Source organism: Castor canadensis, chromosome 8 (assembly GCF_047511655.1).
Source record: "Castor canadensis chromosome 8, mCasCan1.hap1v2, whole genome shotgun sequence".
In the NCBI taxonomy this organism is placed as follows: Eukaryota; Metazoa; Chordata; class Mammalia; order Rodentia; family Castoridae; genus Castor; species Castor canadensis.
The window spans coordinates 4,827,888-4,850,613 of NC_133393.1; the positions used below are offsets into that span (position 1 = coordinate 4,827,888).

General features: G+C 36.9%; 1 protein-coding gene across 19 annotated transcripts in view; it reads right to left on the reverse strand.

Moving 5' to 3' along the window:
• Window positions 1-15,234, reverse strand: part of Mlip (muscular LMNA interacting protein) — a 234,113-nt gene extending 218,879 nt beyond the window's left edge. For 3 of the 19 annotated variants that reach the window (XM_074081898.1, XM_074081891.1, XM_020151820.2), the window contains exons 1-2: window positions 14,813-15,220; window positions 867-983 (exon numbers count right to left, since the gene is read on the reverse strand). In XM_074081898.1, the coding sequence (XP_073937999.1) occupies window positions 867-950 (84 nt within the window). In that variant the 5' untranslated portion in view covers window positions 951-983; window positions 14,813-15,220. Of the gene's footprint in view, window positions 1-866; window positions 984-14,812 lie in introns of all 19 variants that reach the window. The other 16 variants (XM_074081901.1, XM_074081897.1, XM_074081910.1 and 13 more) reach the window with 14 other exon arrangements.
• Window positions 15,235-22,726: the final 7,492 nt, after the last annotated feature.

Genomic DNA, 22,726 nt, shown 5'->3' on the forward strand with positions numbered 1-22,726 from the left:
AATTCTCATGAAACAATCTGGTATTAATTTTTCACTCATTAAAGTTATGAAATATTGAGTTGAAGGAAATCTCAAAGTAATTGCCTATAAAGTTCACGCTTGTGAAATATCACAAGTCATCCATCTAGAAAGAATTTGCTCTAATCTTTCTAAAACTGTAATTTTGGCTATCTAAATCTTTAATCAATCTAAACATCTAAATAATGTTCATTTAAGAACATTATTTATTGCTTGAGTCCAATTGTTAGTCAGAGAGCAGATAAATTGTCACAAAAAGTTATCCTCAAACTTATGTTCTTGTGGAAATTATACTAAAAAAAACGTGTTGATAGACAAAGTGATATGGTGGTTAAGAACACCGACCCTGGAGGGACCCAGCCTGGGTTGGAAACCAAGTCTACCATTTTCAAACTGTATGATATTGGAGAAGCTCTACAGTCTCTTTTACCTTTATGTCCCCTTATAATATAATACCAACTTTGGGAATTATTGTGTATATCAAGTAAGTAATATATCTGTAAAGAAATGAGAACAGTGCCCTAAGTGTGGGTAACTTTAGTTACAATGATAAATCAATCTCTCGTCCTCTCTCTCTCTCTCAAAACTCAAGAACAAGAAGATAAACAACTTTATTTAAAAGTGGACAAGAAGCTAGGCATGGTGGCTCACACCTGTAATCCTAGCTACTTGGTTGGCAGAGTTCGGGAGGATCATGGTTTGAGGCCAACCTGGGCAAATAGTTCACAAGATTTCATCTCAACCAATGGCTGAGCATGATAGTACATGTCTGACATCCCAGCTACAAAGGGAAGCACACACAGGAAGATCATGATCCAGTCTAGCCCACCCATAAAATTTGACCCTACCTTAAAAAATAACCAGTGAGCCCAGTGCCAGTAGTTCAAACCTGTAGTTCTAGTTATTTGAGAGGCTGAGGTCAGGAAGATCATGGTTCAAGGCAAGCTCAGGCAAATTGAAAGGTCCTACAAAATAAATAAAATTCCACCTAAGACTTTAAACATAGGATAACCAAAAATATTATTTTTATTTCTGAAGTTGTTAAATAAATAAAAATGCACAAAAAATCCTCTTCCACACCTCATTGCATGCTGTAGCTATTATTCTCAAGTGTAATGGAAGATAATTTGTCTCTCAACCCTGGATTTTGGTAGGATAAGATTAAGAATCTAAACTCAACATAAACTCCTCCAAAAGAAATATAAAAACACTTCGTGGAAAACTTAGGTTTTAGAGACTTCAAAAGCATCTCACTAGTCATCACTGCTTGTGTTAAAGAATTTCCAGGAATCTGAAAATATCTAACACTTAAAATCACTTTTGTATCATGGAATTTTCAAAAGAGAATAATAAATGCAACCTGTTGTGGTTGGTTATTCTTGGGGCAAAAAGATTAATCATCCAAAAGAGTGTGAAACATAACATCTCTATGGCTTTAGCTTTACTCATTCCTATCGTGTTCCACAGACTCCTCAATCCATTGCCCTGTGATCAAGGGCACTAAAGGACAGGTGGACACTGACATTTTCCACCTGTCACATTTTCATTTGCTTTCACACTCTGGTGATGCTACTGCCGATAACCAAACCTGCAGTGCTGCTACCAGTGCCATGGCTGCCCACCAGTGGCCACCCCAGGGAGTCCAGGGCTCTGTGTCAAGGTTGCTGATGAGGCTGTCATGATCCAGTACCAAGCACGCTGGCTTTTAGTACTCTTCATGTCAAATGAAGATCTTATGGAAGACAACTTTTATTCAAGGTCATGACTGAAAAGATTGAGTTAGACATCAGTCAGAAGGAGGACAGCTGCAACCTTCAGGATCTATTATTTTCCATGAGCAAAATTTTAAGTATCTCTTTGTCTCTTCCCTCAGGATGAGTCTCTCAGAGTTTCCTAAATGTTCCTTGACAACAGGGCTTTGAAAGTGTCCAAAGCACTTCAGATGCAACTGAATCTTATGGGGAATTCAATTTGAGCTTGGGGTCCCTGCCACTTATTAAATTGTACACATTTAAAAGCCATACCTATGGAGTTCAAACAGAATTTCAGAAGTACCACTTCCTTGTCCCAGGCTTACAACATGCCAAGAACATAAAGTTCCAGACCTGAAGAGCTTATAGTCTGCTGGTGGCCAAGACTGTGCAGGCAGAAGGATGTAAGCACTCAAGGTTTCCACAAATCTGCTGCTCAATGAGGAAGAAAGCACCAAGCATCAAATGGCCTTGCCTTCCTCTCTGACACAGCTCATCAAGCCAGAAAGACTATAAAATTTGTGGTTTCACCAAACACTCATTCTGAGCTATTTAAAATTTCAGAGAAACTGGAAAATACAATCCAGCCCATTGAACTGTTGCCTTTCTGTGTGCTGTTACGATTATAAGGCTTAGCAAACAGAGATGGGCATTGCACAAACATATCACTGACTTCTACGTTAATGTTTTACAACATGGAGTGTCCATCTGTAAGAGGACTGTTCCACTTTGCAAACATCGTACTGTTCAGGGGAAAAGGAATTTTTATACCAATACCAATGCCTTTAAATGTCCTTATATCATGTTATCATAGTATCGTAGCTTAGTAAGTAATGTCTCTACTGTGTTCAATAATTTTTACTTTTATAAACAATATGACATTATAATTATAATATATATTATATATGTACATATATACATACATACATATATATAAGTATATATATGTATGTGTGTCTTTGCTTCAAACAACTTTCTGGAGTATAAGTACCTGTCCAGGAAGCACGTAGACCAATGACAGAAAAACAGTACCAGTTTAAATCCTACCCATAGTATTGGCTATATGAGGCTATATATTTTACAGTAAAATTCCTAATTAAAAAAAAAAACAGGGCTGGGAGTGTGGTGCAAGTGGGGGAGCACCTGCCTAGCAAGCATGAGGCCCTGGATTCAAACCCCAACAATTATTAAAAGTGTTATTTTCCTAGGAAAATTTGTGTAAGGAAGAAAAATGCCAAATGGAGGAACGAGGCATAGATTAGGAAACTCCAAACAGGATAAATAGCTTCTAGATTTCAAAGTTCTTTGAGAGCTGGGAATAGAACTCAGTGGTAGAGCACTTGTCTGGTATGGGAGAAGGGCCCTGGGTTTTATCCTTAGCACTGGAAAAAAAAACTTCCTTAAGTAAGAAAGTGCTAATGACTCTGTATTTATGTTCTCTTGAACATTGCGCACACACACACACACACACACACACACACACACACACATCTGCACCAGGATGCCTTCCCACTCTCTCTTTCTACTTACCTACATTCTTCCTCTCCTACAAATACATTACTTTTTTGTTTTGGGGATTTTTGTTTCTTTGTTTGGTTTTTGGTAGTACAGGGGTTTGAACTGAGGGCCTCACACTTGCAAGGCTAGTGTGCCTCATTGATAAGTCTAGCAGCGTTAATTTTTTAATGAATTGTATGAACCACATACTAGGTATGCCCCTGCTGTTTGCACCTCACAATTGTATCCACTTATTCGTACCTAGCTAGTACTTGCATTCATCTAATATAACCATTCCCCAATGAAACTCGGCCATGCTGTCTTTAAAAATAGGCAGCATGTTATCACAATCTTATTTTTGAAATGTTGTCACTCTTTACGGGACAGAGATGAAATTAAGATTTAAGAAAGTTTTAGAGATGGCAGCCTTCCTAGTGATACTGTAAACCTAGTCCCTGATCTAATAGCTTGAAATAGCACATGGCTCTTTCTAAAGAGAACAGTCAGTCCTCACTCACAAGGCCTGGGTTTCTCAAGTCAGAAGTAATGTGTGTCACACCATCGTGATTCTCCTTTCTCTAATGGCTATCATTTATTGACACTTACCAGTTGATTTCCAAATATTTCCTCATTTTTTGTGCATTTGACGCCCTGTGAGGCAAGCTTATTCCATGTGAGTTGGCCCTGTAAGACACTAAACTTGAATCTTGACCCCAGGGTCCTTGCATTTAATCACCCAAATCACTGTATTAGAATGAAAAATGCATTGCTATGGTATAACTGTTAGGCAAGTTGCAATTTTCAGGCCTCTAGAAATGTTATGATTTTAGTTATCTGATCAACGTATTTCATGCTGTATAGCACAACTTATACAAAGGCTTCACATAATTACTTTTCATCTCTTGTACTAGTGATGATAACACTAGTTATCATCTGATAACAAAGTGTTTGAGATTGGGTCATTCATAAAGAATAAAAAGCTGTTTTTTCACAGTTCTAGAGGCTGGAATCCAAGATCAAGCCACTGGTATTTTTGGTATTTTTCATCATAGATGTATTCACATAGTGGAAGGGATAGAAAGAAAAGGCAGGGAAGGGGGTTGATTGTTGTGTCCCACAGAAAAATAAAAGAAAGCAAGCCCACTCCTTTAAATCCTTTTCTAAGGCCCCAGCCCATGCACTAGGTCTCCAACCTCACAACTTAAACTTAACACCTCTAAACTGCCCCAACCCCTTATAATCACATTGGCCATTGAGTTTCCATGTATGAATTTGGGAAACAGATTTCAAACCGTAGCACCTCACAAATAAAGATAAGGATACTACACACTTATCACCTGTTGAGAAGATTGTTCAACACAAATAAAGCATTGAGAAAAGGCTTTAAAAATAAATCAAAGGACTTCTGCTTCAAGGTGATCAATGAAATCTGTATATTTCTCTTGTATCCTTCTCTTGACCCTATTAAAATGAGAGCAAAAGAATAAACTCAGAATAAAATATGGCAGGGAAGGAGAATAAAAATGAGCAGGTATGCTACAAATTTCTGGAAGGTAAAAAAGAAATAGAGGTGTATAACTGCTAGGAAGATACCTTAATAAATGCCTTTCTAAACCCTGGAGGGTGTCAGAGTCAAGGGAGGCAAATCCCACAAAGTCTTGACTATGAAGTGGTACTGAGCAGAGAATCTCTGGAACTCTGCCAGACCAGCGGCTCCCTCTGATTTCCCAGCCCCCATGAAGAAGTACCAGTGTCCAGACAGGGAAAAAGGCATTCAGAGGCTCTGTAGCTGAATGACCAAATGAATACATCTGTGACAAAACATGCAGAAGTCTCAGACTGAAATCTGAGCTCAACTGGAAAAACAAAATAGGAATGGAAGAAGGTTGTGTTTCCCAGATGTGCTTCCCACATTGTAAAAGAGCACCTGCTCTCTGTGCTAAGCCTATTAATTCATGCTGATCTTTTCTTGCTTCAGCCTCATACTGTGACATGACATCCCCAAAGAAATTATAGCAGATTTGAGAAAGAAATCCCACATGCTCCTCATCTTCTTCTAATATGAATGCTATCAAGTTTTTACTTCGGATCACGAGGTGGTCTCTGACGTCTACAAGGGTACCATGCATGTTTTGGAGAACAGCCTGGGGGTGACCTCCTCCTCAGAAGCTACGCATGCAAGGAAAAGCCCATTAACTGAGAAAAAAATTGATAAAAGGATGATTGAGAAAATGTTTAGGTTATCAATAATGGCAAAGACCAACAATTAAACCATAAATATCCTCTAACCATTTTTTTTTCAAAATCATCTCTTATTTTCATGAAGGTCAAGTAGCAAAATAAAGCCCATGACTCTCTATTGTACTTCCATCACCCCCTTAGGGGAGCCATACTTGGGAAAGAAAAACTGATTGTAATTCCCACAATGAAGACCTAGAAAATATTTCGCTGCACGAACAGGGTGTTAAATGTCACTGTGAAAGCACAGCTCAGTTAAAGCCTGCAATCCATCCATCTCCCTTCTGTTATTCGCCATCACACAGAACTACATCAAAAGATCCATTCAAACAGTGCATCTCAGACTTACATTATCAGCAGACACTGTTTTAATTAGCAGGGGTTTTCAAAAAGCTGGGTGGCTTCAAGAACTTGATTTGAACCAGAAAGTAGAAATCTGAATCCTTATTGGTTTCACTTCTCCACTCTCAGCTCCCCTCCCTGGGTTCTCACAGTCACAGCCCTCATTTTTTAAAGGAAGAAAGAAAATGAAAATGGTGCCTAGGGGTTTGCCATTCACGTGTATCCTTCTCAACCTTCAGCGAGGCAGAGGGGCTAAAATTAATCTTGCGAAGGAACGAAGGTATCTGTGTCAGGTGTGTTGCAGGGGGAGGTAAAAACTGCAAAGGGGCATGAATAAGAGCTAAAGACGCCACTTTAGGTACCATTTAAAACACAGATCTCACATGCTTTCTAATTTTTCCCCTATGAAAATGCAGCATTTACTTTCTTTTATGTAGTCTTATGAGAAAACAGAATTCGTTATTTTGATATTTCCATATTAATATCAAGGCACTTACTGTGACTTCCTTCATCTATTTCACAATTTTCCCCCACGTTTCACTTCCTGAATCTTCATTGTTTTTCAGTAAAACACAGAAAAAATATGAAATTCAATCCATGGGTACTGAACCATGAGCTTTCTATACTAAGAGGAAGGTCTCATCTAATATAAGGACTTGTCTTTTGCATTTGATCAGTGATGACATAAAACATAAATAATTTCAAGATTGCTAATGTTTGTTTAAATGGGCACGGGCTCGGCATGGAAAGGATTTGTAAAGCCCACAGCCAGAGGACATTTTTCATGCATGTATAAAATGCTAAAGAGCATAGCATTCTTTCCAAATCCAATCCAACCTCTCACTTTGTAGATAAGAAAATCAAAGGTTAAGTGATTAGGCAAAAGCTGCACAAACACAACTTTTTCTAGCTCTGGTCTCCTGGACAAGGACTACTAAATTTCTCACTCCTCCAGCTGGCACTTGGGCGTCCTCATCACCATTAACACGCACACACTCTCTTAAAGGCACACAGGTCTTCGTTTGGACTTTTGTAGAAAGGTCAGAATGGGACCTGGATTACTTACTTGAGCAATCACATTTTCCATCTCACCTTATTCTACAATTATTTATATTAGGACCTCAGTTCCCATTGTGCACTAATTTCCCATTAATCCCCATGATCTGCCACCTCCTACTTTTTAAAAAGTTTCATGCTTCAGATTCTTCAAGAATTTTAAAAAATTTGTTGGTGGCTCTATGTAGAAGAGGCTAGAAAGGGTCACTGTGGAATTATTTCTTATGGAAAAGGGATATAAAGTCCACTATTTAGTCTTTTCCTTTGGTTTACCAAATTGTATGCAACTACACATCTTCACCTGAAGTAGAGCCAGCAATTTCTCATTACTCATAGGGATGAGGGATGTCTCAGTGCTTTGGATAATATTACTATAATCAGAGAATTCTCTAACCCCTGATGAAGAGGAATCAATCATACAATCCCTTTATTGTATTCTCAGAGAGTTCTTATTTCCAAAAAGCTGAGAATAAGCTAATTAGTAAAAACAAATAATAAAATTAGCAATATAATTACTGACAATTTAGAAGTGACCCTGAGTTCAGAAATTCAGAAGACCCTGGTTCTGAAATTCTCCACCCCCCATTTGCCTTCCATTTGAGGGATACTTGGTAAGGAACTTATAAAATTTTGTTCACCATTGCCCATCTGTTTTTAGAAAATAATTATTTCCAAAGAGTATCTTGGCTATCAACTTGCAGAGCTCTGACACTCTTTGGAGAAAAGTAGAATTTGATAATAGATTCAAAATATGCTAATAATAAATGAGCCATCCTGGGAGATGTGCTAAGTGGAAGTGTACAGTGTTAAGTAGTACAACACTAACTACTAAATAAGCTGCTTCTTCTTCTTCTTCTTCTTCTTCTTCTTCTTCTTCTTCTTCTTCTTCTTCCTCTTCTCAGTGGCTCTGGAGTTTGAACTCAGGGATTAGCACTTGCTAGGCAGGCACTATAGCACTTGAGCAACACCTCCAGCTCTTTTTGCCTGGCTATTTTGGAGATAGAATTTTGCATTTTGGCCAGTCCGACCTGGACCATGATTCTCTTATTTTCACTTCCTGTCCTCACTAAAATGACAGCGTGCACCACTATGCCCAGCCATTGGTTGAGATGGGGTCTTGAAACTTTTTCCTGGAGCTGGTCTTCAACTACATGCAATCCTCCCAATCTCAGCTTCTCAAGTAGCTAGGATTACAGGCATCTGGCTCAGCAGCTAGATGTTTAATGATGCTGAAATGCCCTCCGTTCCCCACAATGGTGCCTGTAACAAACAAACATGAACCAGTAGCATGGAGAGTTAAGATTTGTGGGTAAATATATTCACACCCTCTACCATCAGAATTATCACCTGGACAGAATAAACACACAAGGAAACTGTATCAATCAATTCCAGAACGTAGAAAGAGTCATTGGTTTACTACAAGTAGCAAAGAAATTGAAGTTTCCAAAACAAACAATCTAATGCCAAAGGAAAGGAAACTTCATTGTTTGTTTTCATCTATCCTTCATCTTGGTCATCACCAAAATTAGCTTATTAAAAATCCACAGTCACACACTGCATCTGTGTATGAAGATAGTATAACAAAATGAACTGAAGGTTATTGAACAATAGGGCAGCAGGGCAAAAGAGAAAGAGAAAGTAATAGAGGGAGATTATCTGATTCAAGCACAATCTACACATGTGTGAAATGCCAAGGTGAAACCTCCTTGAATAATCAATATATGCTTTAAAAATGAAGGACAGGAAAGCAAGACATGTCCTGTCTGGGGTGGGTGCCAGTGGGAAAGGGGAGGGCATAAGGAAAGAGTGAAGGAGGGCAAATATTGTGGATGTATTTTGTATACATGTAGAATAATGAAACTTTTTGAAATTATTCTAAGATGGGAGAAGGGGATAAGGGAGAACGATGGAGGAGATGAATCTAATGAAGATATAATAGATGTATTCTGAGAGTTGTTGAAAATGGTGGGGTGGGAGGTAAAGGGGTGAGGGAGAGTACTACATTGAGAAACCCCTCTGAACATTGACTTAAATGTTAATAAGGAAAGATAGGAGTGTAAAATAGGTACAGTGTGGGGAATTTGTGGGAGGGGCAGTTGAATGTAGGAGATTAAGGTGAGGGAATATGGTTCATGGACTTCCTATAACTATATGAAATAGAACAAAGAAACTTCTTGCAATTGCAATAAGTGGGATTGGGAGGGGCTCGAGGGGGAGACACATTGGGGACGATCTAACCAATGTATAATATAAGCCTATTTGGAATTGTCACCAGGAATCCCCTCTGTTACAATGAATATACCCTAATAAAAATTTTTTAAGATATATTGTAAGCACATATGTAAATGTCACAATGAAATCCCCTGTACAAGTCACAGATGCTAGTAAAAAACATTTAATGCAAAAAATCCATTGTCTTCAATTATGATACAAAGACTTGGGGCTTCAGAGGTTTATCACTTACTTGAATGAAGTTCAATCTTACTCATTTTATTATATGGAGTTACCTTATTGGAATATTGTATAGATCAGAAACAATATTCAAGCCGTGCTAAAAATAATACCTATGTAACATCAAAATAGCAGCATACATCTTTTTTCACCTATGTTAGAGACTACTGAGTATCTGATACCGTTTACTTTAGTTAAACATATTTAAAAGGAAAAATAAGTATTATGAAGAATAAAACATGTTACTGCATAAATGCCTTACAATTGTTCCATTGTTAAGACATTCTGATGAATAATTACAGACTCTGTGAGAAATTGGGATGTCTGTTCTTTGTATGCTTACAATATTTCCAAACTACTAAGACTTATCATTATCATTTCATAAATTCGCTTAAAAACAATCAAAGCATAATAATCACTTTGAGGGCTAGGACTTTATCAAGTTCCTACCAGAGCCTTAGCACCTGTCTTGTTTAGAGCAGTGTTCAGAAATGTGCATTGATTTGAAAGTCTTTGTTGTTAGTTTGGTTTTTTTAAGCCATTTTACATAATGGACACTGCACTAAAGGTCTGAAGGTGACCCCCAAGAAAATCCAAACTTTGTCACATAATGCCATCAGGAATTAACACTGTAATCCTAAGCTTTTGTGTTTACTAGCATATTTGTTCTTATAAGTAATTAATTTACTTACATTAGTGGAACTATAAATTTAAACCTCATTTAGGGAGCAATCCTTCACTAAATTATCACAGAATTTTAAATTATACAGCTCTTTGTATTTTGGCATTTTGCCCAAACTTACTTCCATTCCTTTGTCTTTTATTATATTCAAAATGGAGCAAGATGAACCCTTTTTGTAAAATTGAGAATTTTTTACTGTAAGGTTATAAACAAATTTACATAGCATTGGATAAATCTTTCATCTTCAAGTTTAAATTAAGCCAAAAAATTTTAATGTAAAAGAAAATTTAAGTTAAAGTATGTTTTCAGCTCCTTAAATGAGATACCTCATTAAAAATTCTAATTCTCACATGACATTTTTTCTTTCTTAGAGAACTACTTTTGTCCAAAGAAACAATATTTATGACATTCAGAAATTGACTGCTGTCTTGATTTGTTTTTAGCAGATTTCAACATAAAATGAGTTGAAGTATTTTCTCTTCTTGGTAACATTTTGTCTTAATACTGAACATTCACCACTTGGGGCAATAAAATTGTCTCTTGAGATATACTAGTGTGAAAGAAATTATTCAGGTTGTGCACAAGATTTATTTGTTCTTATCACCTTGTAGAGAAAGAAACCACTATTATTTCAGAACACCCTGAGGTATGTGACCAATTTTTTTAATGGATGAACTATGTCTTTTCATTTTGAAATTTCAATTGAAGATAAATGTAAGTGAAATTTTTTACTGATGAATTTAATAACATAAAATTTGGAGAGTAGTAAGGATATTTGCCTTTGTTCTCTTTATTTATTAAAACATATTAAATATAAATTAGTACCTATTTTTAAAACTCTTCCAAAACTACTTCACATTTATTGCAAACTTTTTTCCTGATGTAGAAGAAATGGAAATAAACTGTCATTTGTAAACAATGTGATTATATCTGTAGAAAATCCAAGTGAATCTACAGGCAAACTATGAAACATATTAAATGACTTACCAAAGTTCTTATATACAAAGAAATCAAAAAAGAAAGAAAAATTAAGAACATAATTTTACAATAACATCAAAAAATATCACAGTCCCCAAGTGAATCTAAGGCAAGATATTCAAGCTCTCCATGATTAAATCTGTAACACATTACTGAAAGAAATGTAATGATATCTAATTTAAAACCTCATATTACCTTAGCATGGCATTTTCAGGAGTTGGAAGGCTCAATGTTGTAAAGAAATTCTCAATTTTATCTATAAACTTAATATACCCCAAATTTAAATTCAAAACAACACAAAAATGGAATTTAGAGAAATCACAAGTTGATTTAAAAATTTATATTAAATGCAAAGAGCCCAAAATAATCAAATGATCTTTAAGAAGAACAAAAATAGAAGATGTATACTATTCAACATAAAGACTTATTATAAAGCCATAGTAATTCATACAAATATGACTGTGTAATTGACAGAGGTAAATAGATACAAATAACACCTAACTGGAATTTTTTGCTCTTTGCATCCTGAAAATGCAACTTATAAATAATTTCAACCCATTAATGAATATGCTAATACATCATTTCCTGAATTACATTCCAGAGAACAGGTTCCTCAGAATACCCACTGTCATTGCACACATTAAGATGCTTTATGGTGGTTGATGAGTTCAAGAAATGTAATTAACCTGTGGAGTATCTCACATCCCCTATTGTGTTAGAGTACAATACAATTTTCCAAAAGTAAATATACCGTTCGGCACATTCCCAACGTAACGTTTCCTGAATGTTCTCGAGCACAGACCAGAATTGCTTTTGGTGGAGCCATTTAGAAAGTCACACTTCCTATGAACACAGTTGGGGAAGTACGTGAGAGGAGAAACAAAAGCCCCAAGACCAGTTATTGTGGAGTCAGCCACAATGAACTATACAGTTACAGTACAGTGAGTGACATCCCCTCTTCCACCTCCACCTGTCACACAAAAGTAGTGTTGGAATGATCTGATTTTGCAGAATTGATAAAGAAAATACTCAACATGACTTAATAAGTGGTTTTTCAAGTGGTGGAAATGTAAAGTGATTTTTCACTACCACATTTGGAAAATTGGTATAATACCAACCTATTTATGAGAAATTTCATCTGGTCTTGAAAACGTTGAAAAATTTGAACATCACTCCTTTTTCTCTGATTATCTATTCATGAATAAGTATATAAAAGAGGCACCATCAATTGGTAACCACCCAGGAATTTTTACTTTTAATCACCAAACAGCAACAAGGAATTTTCAGGGCAAGGAAAATCAATGCTCACAAGTAGAAATTTACAGTGAGATGCAGACTGCAAATGTAGTTAAGAAACCCGTTTTGCCTTTGTCTATCTCTTTGAGCAGAAGAAATTGTTGAACTTTAAAACTCTGCAGACTGGCACTTCACTTTCTTGTTTGCTACTGATATTACTTTAGAATTTTTTTCAAATAAAGCCAATTATGCATATTGCTTTGCTGTATGATACATACAGCATTGTTCATGAAAATCCTTATGGCACATACAGCTTTAGTTTTAAACAAGATGCATATGATAATTCAAAAATACTATAAAGTGCACATTCTTAAATATTTAGAAAATGAGTTGAGTATTTCCTAACTTGCAAGCCAGTCTTTTTTTTTTAACACAGAGCCTCATAATTGATAGGCAGGCACTTATCCACTTGCACCACATCTTTTTGTGTTATTTTTTTAGGAGGTTCTCCCATTTTTTTGCCCGGGGCTGGCCTCAGACTTCAATCCTCCTCCTATGCCTCCTGCATAGCTGGAATTACAGGCATACCACCACACCTGACTTACTTGTTGAAATGCGGTCTTATTAACTGTTTGCCTGGGCTGGCCTCAAATGGCAATCCTGCCAATCTGTGCCTCGTGAATAACTTGGATTACAGATGTGAACCACCACGCTCATCCCATAAACTAGTCATTTCTTCATACAGAATGTCATGAGAATTCCTGTATCTGAACAGTGTCTGAGATCCGTAGCTCTGCTCCTGTCACTCAATTTCCCTACAAATTGGACTTTCATGTGTTCCTGGCTCTGTCCTCACCCCCTCCTCCTCCCCAGAACCATGCAGGTTCATAGTGCAGGTTGGCTATTATCAGCCTTGTGATCTGCTGCCATGTTTTCCTCCAGTCTTCTGGAAGCAAATCCAGAGGACAGCCTTAGGCCTCCACTACCGAGAAATGTTGGTGAGTTCTTGTGACAGGCACTTCCTCTGAGAAGACGCATTTTTCTCTTCTAGATTTATAGCCGTTTTCAAGGTGGAGTCAGGAATGCAGAGTGCCTGCCCTTCTGGAAAGCAAACTGCTAATAAGTCAAACCATTCCACATAATGAGAGATCATTTTCACTTTGTGCACTTGCCTCACTCCCCTAGGTTTATTTGCAAAACTTCCTATAAAATATTGCCAGGGAATTCAGGGTCAAACTTCACAATACTTCATAGCAACAATTTATTCATGTATTTATTCACTCCCCATCTGCTTCCACAAAGGTCTTCTGACCACTGAGATTTTACACCTAGTATAGCTGAGCTTTCCTTTTATTTTCAAATGCATATATATCGTGTGTGTGTGTGTGTGTGTGTGTGTGTGTGTGTGTGTATCCACACACACATAAGCTTGAGGTGAGTGCTATTTAACTAAATTAGGAAAAAACAGTTTGAAAATAGACTCAAGCTAGAAATTTCACATTTATTACTGTTTCTTACAAGCAAAGTGTCTGAGGTTCAGAAAAGCAAACAAAATTCCAGACTTCTGTTTAGAAGTTGAGGAGCAAAAATTCTCACCCAATCCATTCCAAATCAAAACCCCTAATACCTTCTGCCATATTCAACTTTTCATCCAGTCAAAAAGCAAGGCAGTGTGTGGCCCCATTGGAACACACAGATAATATTCAAAATGATGACCCAAGTCCTTTATGGAAGCATGGTATTTTATCCAAAATAATTCTTTATGACCTTGAGATATACTTCATGAGTTTTTAGCCCAGTGTGCTTCTTTCCTCCATTTTTTAAGTTTTAAAATCCTTATCAGTGAATAAATCTCAACTTCAGATACCAGGAGAAATGTGTTTTCACAAGTCTAGCCTCATGATAGTCAGTATAGCTCTACTTTTTGCTTCTAAAAGTTGCTATTAAAATTAGTCATGCTGGTTTCTAATGTTAACTCTGTATGCATGATAAATTTATAATTATCATCCTATACCTGTTAGATAAGCCATGCAACACACTTTACTCAAGGCTGTCATATGTATTATGTTGCAGCAAATATAAGTGACTACTATTTTCATTGATAGTTAATTGCTTATTGTCAAAGTAAAGTTGTTTTGCAACATCTATAACAAGAACAAACCAAAGAAATTAAATTTTTCTTATAAGTTCCTTAAATTTACTCCATAAAACATTAAAATATTCTATAATACCTAGATATTTCCCTTGGAACATATTCCTATTATCTCCACAAGAAAGTGACTTGAAACAGTTGCTAAGCTTCATATCAGTAAATAAAATGATCTTCCAGAATTAAGGCAATCACAAGAAGGGCCCTAAGTAAAGAGATTTCAGTTTTCAAGACATCATTTGCTCACTTTCTAGTAATAAAATTTTATGTAGAACTTTCTTATGCTGTTTTCAGGAAAGCCATGGAACTCATTAATGTCAAGATTATTGACTAGCAAAACAGGGAAATGGAGGCCAGGAGCTACAAATTCTCTCATCTTAATTACACTTTAAATCTGTGAATGCTAAGTCTTACCGTCAGTTTCTCCTCTACATTCTTGTTTAATAAGCTTCCTTTTCTTTGATTTTCAATTTCCATGGTGAAAGAATGAGAGCAAGTCAGAGAGAGTCACAGGTCCAGATTCTGTGTAGAGAATGATCTGACATGCTTGCATGTCAGATATGCTGGACATTGAAGCTGTGAGAGCCAGGACACTATCAGAAGCCCTGGCGATAATTCCTGGTTAGCCAGTGTTTCCATTTATAGATATCCAAACCCTATAAACAGAGCGCTGAAGAAAAGTCCAGCAGCTGGCCTTAGATAACGATAAATGTCACTAAATATAAAAGCAAACTCTTCAAGAGGAAAATTAGCCAACATGTTAGGTTCTATGAACCCAAAAAGATACATGTGACAAAAAGCCACTACCACAGAATTTGTCAATAGCTATTACAGCAGAAGAAAATATATTCTAGAACATAGACCTAACACAGCAGTTAAAAGGACAAATGGGAGAGTCACAAAGTGAATATGAACCAGCCAGTTTAGTTCTTGAAGATTCCAATTTGCATCCTGGTAATGCAGACATGTATACGTAACTTTGTAAATTTAAAAAAAAAGTCACCGAAAGAGAAAGAGCAAAAGGATGACTCATTAACCCTGTAACGATACAGCACATGCCCTCAAGAGATGTTGCCAACTTTACTCCACAAAAAGTTGGCAAATGATGTGTGGAAATACCACGAAATAAAAGTGGTATTTTCCTTCACAAAAACTAATTTTGTTCCTCATTATCCTTTTCCACTGGGAACAAAGTTATGTCGTAGGAGAAGAAATTCATTCTTTCCAATGGAACAAATGGTTTCAGAATTCTTTAGAAAGTGTTACATGCTTTAAAGAAAATTAATTGTGCCAGTTAATGGTAATTAACTCTCCCTGTGTTTTGTGGCAAAACAGATATGCAAATAGAAATAAAAAGAATAAAAGTGGCTTTCAGGAGTAAGCTATGGGGGCATAACCTCTTAGCGTATTTAAACATCTTTTCACACGTGTTTCTGATCTTAGATTTCTTACCAGTTTGCCCTTCATTTCTTAAGAAGACATTTTAGGTAACATGTTGAAAGCCTCCATCCTTCAGAGGATGGTTCTCTGGTGCAGAGCAGGGTATCTTTAGAGCTCATTCTGCATTGTGATGGGAGGGTTGTATTTTAAAAGTGAAGCACTTGGTAAAAATGAAACTTGGCTCTACTTCAGGGCAATGAATTCAAAATCCCAGTGGCACAATTGGTTAGCACATTTGCCTGTTAACCAGAAGGTTGGTGGTTTGAATTCAAAACCCCATAGTTTCATGGGGGAAAAAAGGAGGGGTTTCCCCTTTTGGCTCAACTCTGAATTCTAGATAGGGAATCATAGATGCTAGTTGCTGTCCTAACGAGTGGGGAAATGGAAGTCGTACAGATATATAGCATCTGAGATTGGTACATGAATGGAACTTCCAAAGTATCTGGGAGATGGGGGAGAAAAATCATGCTATGAACCACAAAAGGAAACTCAGTACTTGCTCAGCATGTTAGCTGAATGTCTGAAGATGAAATCCAGGGCTGAATTAGGTGGGAGAGGAATGGGGCATAAGCTGGAGAACTGGTTGGGTGATGAAAAGATGATAGTGATACGGAAGGGATGTGCAGGTAGCATATGCTGAGTATCCATAATGGATGAAGATTAACCCAAAGACAGGTAGATTTTTTTAAAATAATAAATGAAAAAATTGAAAAGATATGACCTAAATTTCTGCCTTCAACAAACTCACAATCTAGTTAAGACTGGTTATTAGCAGAAAAATAATTATCACAGATAGCAGTTGGCACTGACCCTGTCCCAGGTACATCTTTAAGATTTTCTACATATTAACACAATTAGCCCTAATTATTTCACATTATGTTTTAATTATACCCATATCTCCTTGGGCATACTTTGTTACTTTTTCTGAAGAATATGTACTAAAGTGTGTCCTTTATTCATCATTTTAAGGGATACATACTTATAAAAGAAAGAAGAAAGGAATGAAAGAAGGAAGGGAGGGAAGGGGAGGAAGCAGGAAAGAAGGAAATGTATCCCATCATTATGGGCCACATCACATGTCCTCCCCAATTCATATGTTAAATTCCTAATACCCCCATACTCTAGAATATGACTGTATTTAGAGATTGATAATCAAGGCTAAATGAAGTGATTAAAAGGGCCTGATCAATTGTGATCGATGCCCTTGTAAGAAGTGGGAATTAGGATGCAGGTACTCACAGAGGACAACAATGTGAAGACTCAGTGAGCAGACGACCGATCTACAAGTCAAGGAGAGAGGCCTCAGAAGAACCAACCCTGTTGGTACTTTTATCCGATTCTATCTTCAAGAATGGCGGGAACTAAATTTCTGTTGCTTAAACCATCCAGTATGTGGTATTTGTTACGGCAGCTGTAAGAAATGAATATACTCATTTCAGCATCGAAAAAACAGAATAAGGTTACACAACTAATAAGTGGCAATCAAGCCCCCTAACTTAAGTTTTTCTCTAGACACTGTCTACTTCCACTCCTCTGAACAAAAAATAATTTCCTCCTGTACATAGCAGGGTAAATGGGTAAATTATACCAGCACTATCTACTCTCTCCATTTTCAGAGATATGATGAAACATGTAACATATAAATAACATATTATGACTTAAGGACAGGAACTTTTCACACATAAAGTTATGCCCATGAAGAGACTGGCTCTCATCCAGTTGCTGGTCAAACAGAAAGAGATTGACCCATACTGTTCTCCTCAGTCACAGCAAGCATGTTCCTCCCTTGGGGACTTTTGCTGTCCCCCAGATAGTAATATGGCTCCTTTCTCACTCCATCCAGGTCTTCCTCAGTGATTCCATCTAAAATAGCATGCCCTGCTTCTCCATCCACCCATTTGCTCTATTCATCCCCATGGTTCATGATCCTTGACATTAAATTATTTCACATTATGTTTTAATTATACCCATATCTCCTTGGTCATAATTTGTTACTTTTTCTGAAGAATATGTACTAAAGTGTGTCCTTTATTCACCATTTTAAGGGATACATACTTATAAAAGAAAGAAGAAAGGAAGGAAAGAAGGAAGGGAGGGAAGGGGAGGAAGCAGGAAAGAAGGAAATGTATCAAATAGATAAGATGTAAGACATTTCATACATTATTTATAATGCTTTTGGTAGGAAATAGGAATAAAATACCTATTCATCCAACACAAGTCATGTTACAGATGAATACTACATCGATTTGTTCAAAGCACTGATCTCATTCAAACAAGTATTAAAGGAGAAATAGATAGAGGGGAGAAATTTGGATTTATTTGCATGTGCTGCCACTTTCTAGTTGGGTCACTGAGAAAATTACTTAATTCTCAAAGTTTCATTTTCCTTTTCCTTAAACAGAGGGGTACCAAACTCATAGTGTTGTCTGAAAAATTAATTGTGGTAGTGCGCACAAAGAACGTTAACACAAGTTGTCATACCACATCAAACAAGCCGTCAGACATGCGTGCCACATGACATTTATCTAGAAAAGGTTTACTTCTGAGATAATACCAAAATCCTAACAAATATGGATGAGAACTAACAAAGAAAATATTTTCAATTCATTTATCTGGTAATGGACTTGTGTCCAAAGTACAGAAAAGAACTCTTACAATTTGATGTAAAAAGACAAATCATCAAAAAATGGGCAAAGGGTATAAATAGATGTTTCTCCAAAGAAGACAAATGACCAAAAAGCAAGTGCGAAGACATTCAACGTCACAGTGGTGAGAGAACACAAGTGAAACCATGAGCTAACACTTCACAAGCACAATGATGGCTATATAATAAACCTATTTTTTAAAGAGACAATAACAACCATTGGTATGGATGTAGAGAACTGGGAACACTGATACCTTAGCTTACTGGTACTTTACTGCTGGGATTGTAAAGTAGCATAGCCATGTTAGAAGACAGTACAGCAATTCTTCAAAATATTATGTATACAATTTCCATATGACCCAGCAATTCCACAAATAAATACGTGTACAAAAACTCGAAAATGTGTCCATGCAAAAACTTCTACACAAATGTTCATAATGTAATTATTCATAATAGTTATAAAATGGAAACAACAGAAATATCTATCAACCTATGAATGGTGAAACACACACATGTCCATCTAGCAAAATATTGTTGGATAACAAAAAGGAACGAAGTAGTGATACATGCAACAACAATGGAAGAGCCCTGAAGACATAGTGAGGGAAAGGAGCCAGTTATGAAAGCCACATCTTACATTAGTTGTAAGAATTGTTCAAAATGGGTAAACCCATGGAAACAGAAAGATAGTTTCTGTTCTCAAGAGTTGGGTATAACCACAAAGTGGTTAGGTAATGAAAATTAGATACTGATAGTAATTGCCCAGGTCTGTGAATATACCAAAAATTAATGAACTATGCTAAAACAATGAACTTTATAATATGTGAATTATATCCCAATAAAGCAGTTATTTTAAAAATTAACAGAGGAATAGCCATAATAACTTTCTAAGCTGGAAATTTACTATTTTTCCAGGAACACAATATGCACAATGGGTCACTTTAAACAGGAAATTAAATTCATGCTCCAATGGGCAAACAAGACCTCCATTCAGAAGTGAAACGAATGACCTCAGCATCTGATATTCACCTCCGATATGGTGACCTCATGACATTCCTTCACAGCATTACCATGTATTCAAAAATGGGGGAACAGTAAAGTTCACAGCTATTAGCATTGCTTGGTCATCTTCGAGGTCATTTTAATAGTGGTGATTTTTCTACACCTAACCATTCAAAAGAGATTTAGCTCCACAACAAAAGCACAAATAAGATAGATAAGAGAACCACAGGTATGAAAAAATAAATATTGGTTTACTTTGAAAGAATGACAGTCTGAAAAACATGGAATAGACAACACAGGATCTACTGTATTGCATGCTCCAAGCATAAGTATTTTACTAAGACAGAGAACCTCTTCTAAGCCAGTAAGTGTCAATATGGGCTTCTTATCATTCCACATGGCTTGTCTCAGACAAGGGTCCTGTATACTGTACATGAGTCAGTGTAATCTCCTCACTCATTTCAAGGTGTACTAGAATGCCAGCACAGCTCCAGGTGCCATAATCTGACACAAGAACTACACCAAAAGGATGCCTTCTTTGATACACTAGAGCCAAGTACAAATGTAGCTGGCACCTAGCACTAAGAACTGGTCTCACTCAACAGATCTGTTAGTGTCGCTCTTTGCTCGGTCTTTAATCCTGTATCTCTAAAAGACTGTTCTATTTGCTCATCATTGCCTGGGAAAATGTGAGGGAACAATGAAGAACAGAGAATGAGAGAATGCCTTCCAGCTCTTCCTGGCTGTCTAGCATCATACCTGCCTCTATTTATCAGCTTTGGCAACTCCAAACTCTCAAACAGCAGCTGTCAACACTTCTGAAAATCTCTACTTGTCAGTCCGTACATCTGGCAGATGGGCAAATATTGAAAGACTTTTCACTTCCCACTACCACCGTGTTTAAGGTATTGGGTAAGTCTTCTGCACATCCGCAATATAGGAAGAGCTATGGCTTCTAAGAAGATGGTGTCTATAGAGGAATTTCTGAAAGTTGAATTTACTACTATATAACAAACATTTTTGTAAACTGAAACTGTCAAAAGGATACAAAAGCAAGCCCCAAAATATCAGTATATGATAATTATGATAATAATAGCTTGACAAATGTATACCTCTATAATTACCAATCTCCAATGAACAAGAAACATTTTCTACTGGAATATAATTTTAAAATTTCCTCTAACATTGTCTTTCCTCTTATTTTGGGTCTGGGCCATATTTTTACATGACTATGGAATAGATTTTTAGTCAACATAAAGGAGAAACATGTTCTTTATCAAATTGCTTCTGAAGCACAGCATTTGTTTGGAGCAGCAGAAAACATTTAACTGAGAGAACTTTGAAAAGTGTCATTATTTTTCGAAATGTGTACATTTAAGTTTTCCTTTTTGCAAACGAAACTCTGAGGTTTTAAGAATACAAATACTATCAATACTGATAACTTCTGAGAAATAATAATTAGGACACGGAAATAAATTCATACCTCCAGTGTCTCTAACAGTGTGCTAACGAAGTTAGGACCTAAGTCCAGCATTTTGCATTTTCCCAACTACTCTAGCCTTGGCATATACAATTTTTGAGGAGCCTTTAGTACACTTTCTGTTCCTCATGTCCACATGCTGGTTGAATAGGTTTTTGCTCCTGCATTTTTCACTTGATATGCTTCCAGCCCTTTTGAACAGCAGATTTGCATCTTAGTAGTCAGTCTCCATCTCTGTTTCTGCCCTTCCCTCTTTCTTGCCACTCCCTCCCTCTCCTCTCTCTCTCTCTCTCTCTCTCTCTCTCTCTCTCTCACACACACACACACACACACACACACACACACACACACAAACATGCACACTCACCACACCAGTGAAAGCAACAAGCCAAGTTTAACTGAAGAGACTTTGAGAAACAGGGCTCCAATCAAATTACAGTGCATGTTTATAACTTCAGAAAGGAGTTCTGGATTGAGGATTTCCTGTGTCTTTATGGCTTAATCAAAACAACCAGATTCAGCACTGTCGTTCACCCTCCTCTAAACCTGGCAGCTTAGCTGTCACGGTGGTGTTGACATGACAAATCGCTTTGCCTCCAAAGTAACAGCTCGGTGCCTCTGAGACAGCATGCATGCGATATACTTTCAGATTTATCAGTTGAAATTGAACCATGTTCCAAAGCAACATGCACTTACACAGAAAGAATGCTTACCTTTCAACTCACTTGGAAGCCGCCTGCAAGATGATAATCCATCAGAGAGGCCACTGGCCACATTCCCAGGGCAGCTGACCCTGTCCATTTTCAGAAAATATTGTTTACTCTGTAACTAATAATGGATACAAGGCACAGGAGACAAATACCAAATTAAAAAATAGTTATGCAAAAACCTCCTTCCCAGTGGGACCACTTCTTGAAAACAGTAGTTGCTAAGTTTCCCCAGATGACTTCTTTATGACAATGATTTAGCAATAGTAAGGATTTGGAGTCAAGTGTTGAAAAAGTTTTGCAATATATCCAACTATCTACTTTTTAGTGTACTGATGGAAATTCTTTAAGCTTCCTTAAAGACATAAGTGGGAGAGTAGTAAAAGTTCACTGAAAATGGAGTTTCTCTTGTATTCATACTGAGTGGATTTTTTAAATAAAGTGGAAAATTCTCCTAAAATGAAATGTCAGAGAAGGAAAGTCAGAATTATGAAACAGATGGCCCATGACAGAGCTGAACAAACTCCACAAGCATGCAGGGCAATTTCCTCCTATCCAACTAGTAAGAAATGTCCAGAAAGGGTGGATCTCTTTTTGCCTCTCCCTGGGTCCCACATATTTTCTCCCCTGACAACTTTTTAGCAGAATTGAGCCCATATGAACCCAAAGATCTCTAACTACATGAGCAGCCTTTATGCATTAATGTTCATTTTTAAGACAATGTTATTTAGAGGAACCATTTTTATTTTGGTTTATCCATCTCAATAATTTGACAATCATAGATTGGGAATGACACTCATGTTTCTATGTTGATGCTGACAGCTTTTAGGAATTGAACACAGTCTATGGACAGAAACCTAGTTAGGAATAAACAGAATCAGAAACAGAGATTCAGCAGAGCAGGTTAACTATGAAAAGTGCTAAATTAGAGATTTAAAGAATGTGCTTTGAAGAATGGCCAGAGAAGGAGAAGTCCGTTCTGGCTGGGCACATGGAGATGATTTCACACAGTGTGGGACCATAGCTGGATCATCCTAGCCCTTGCTACTAAAAGT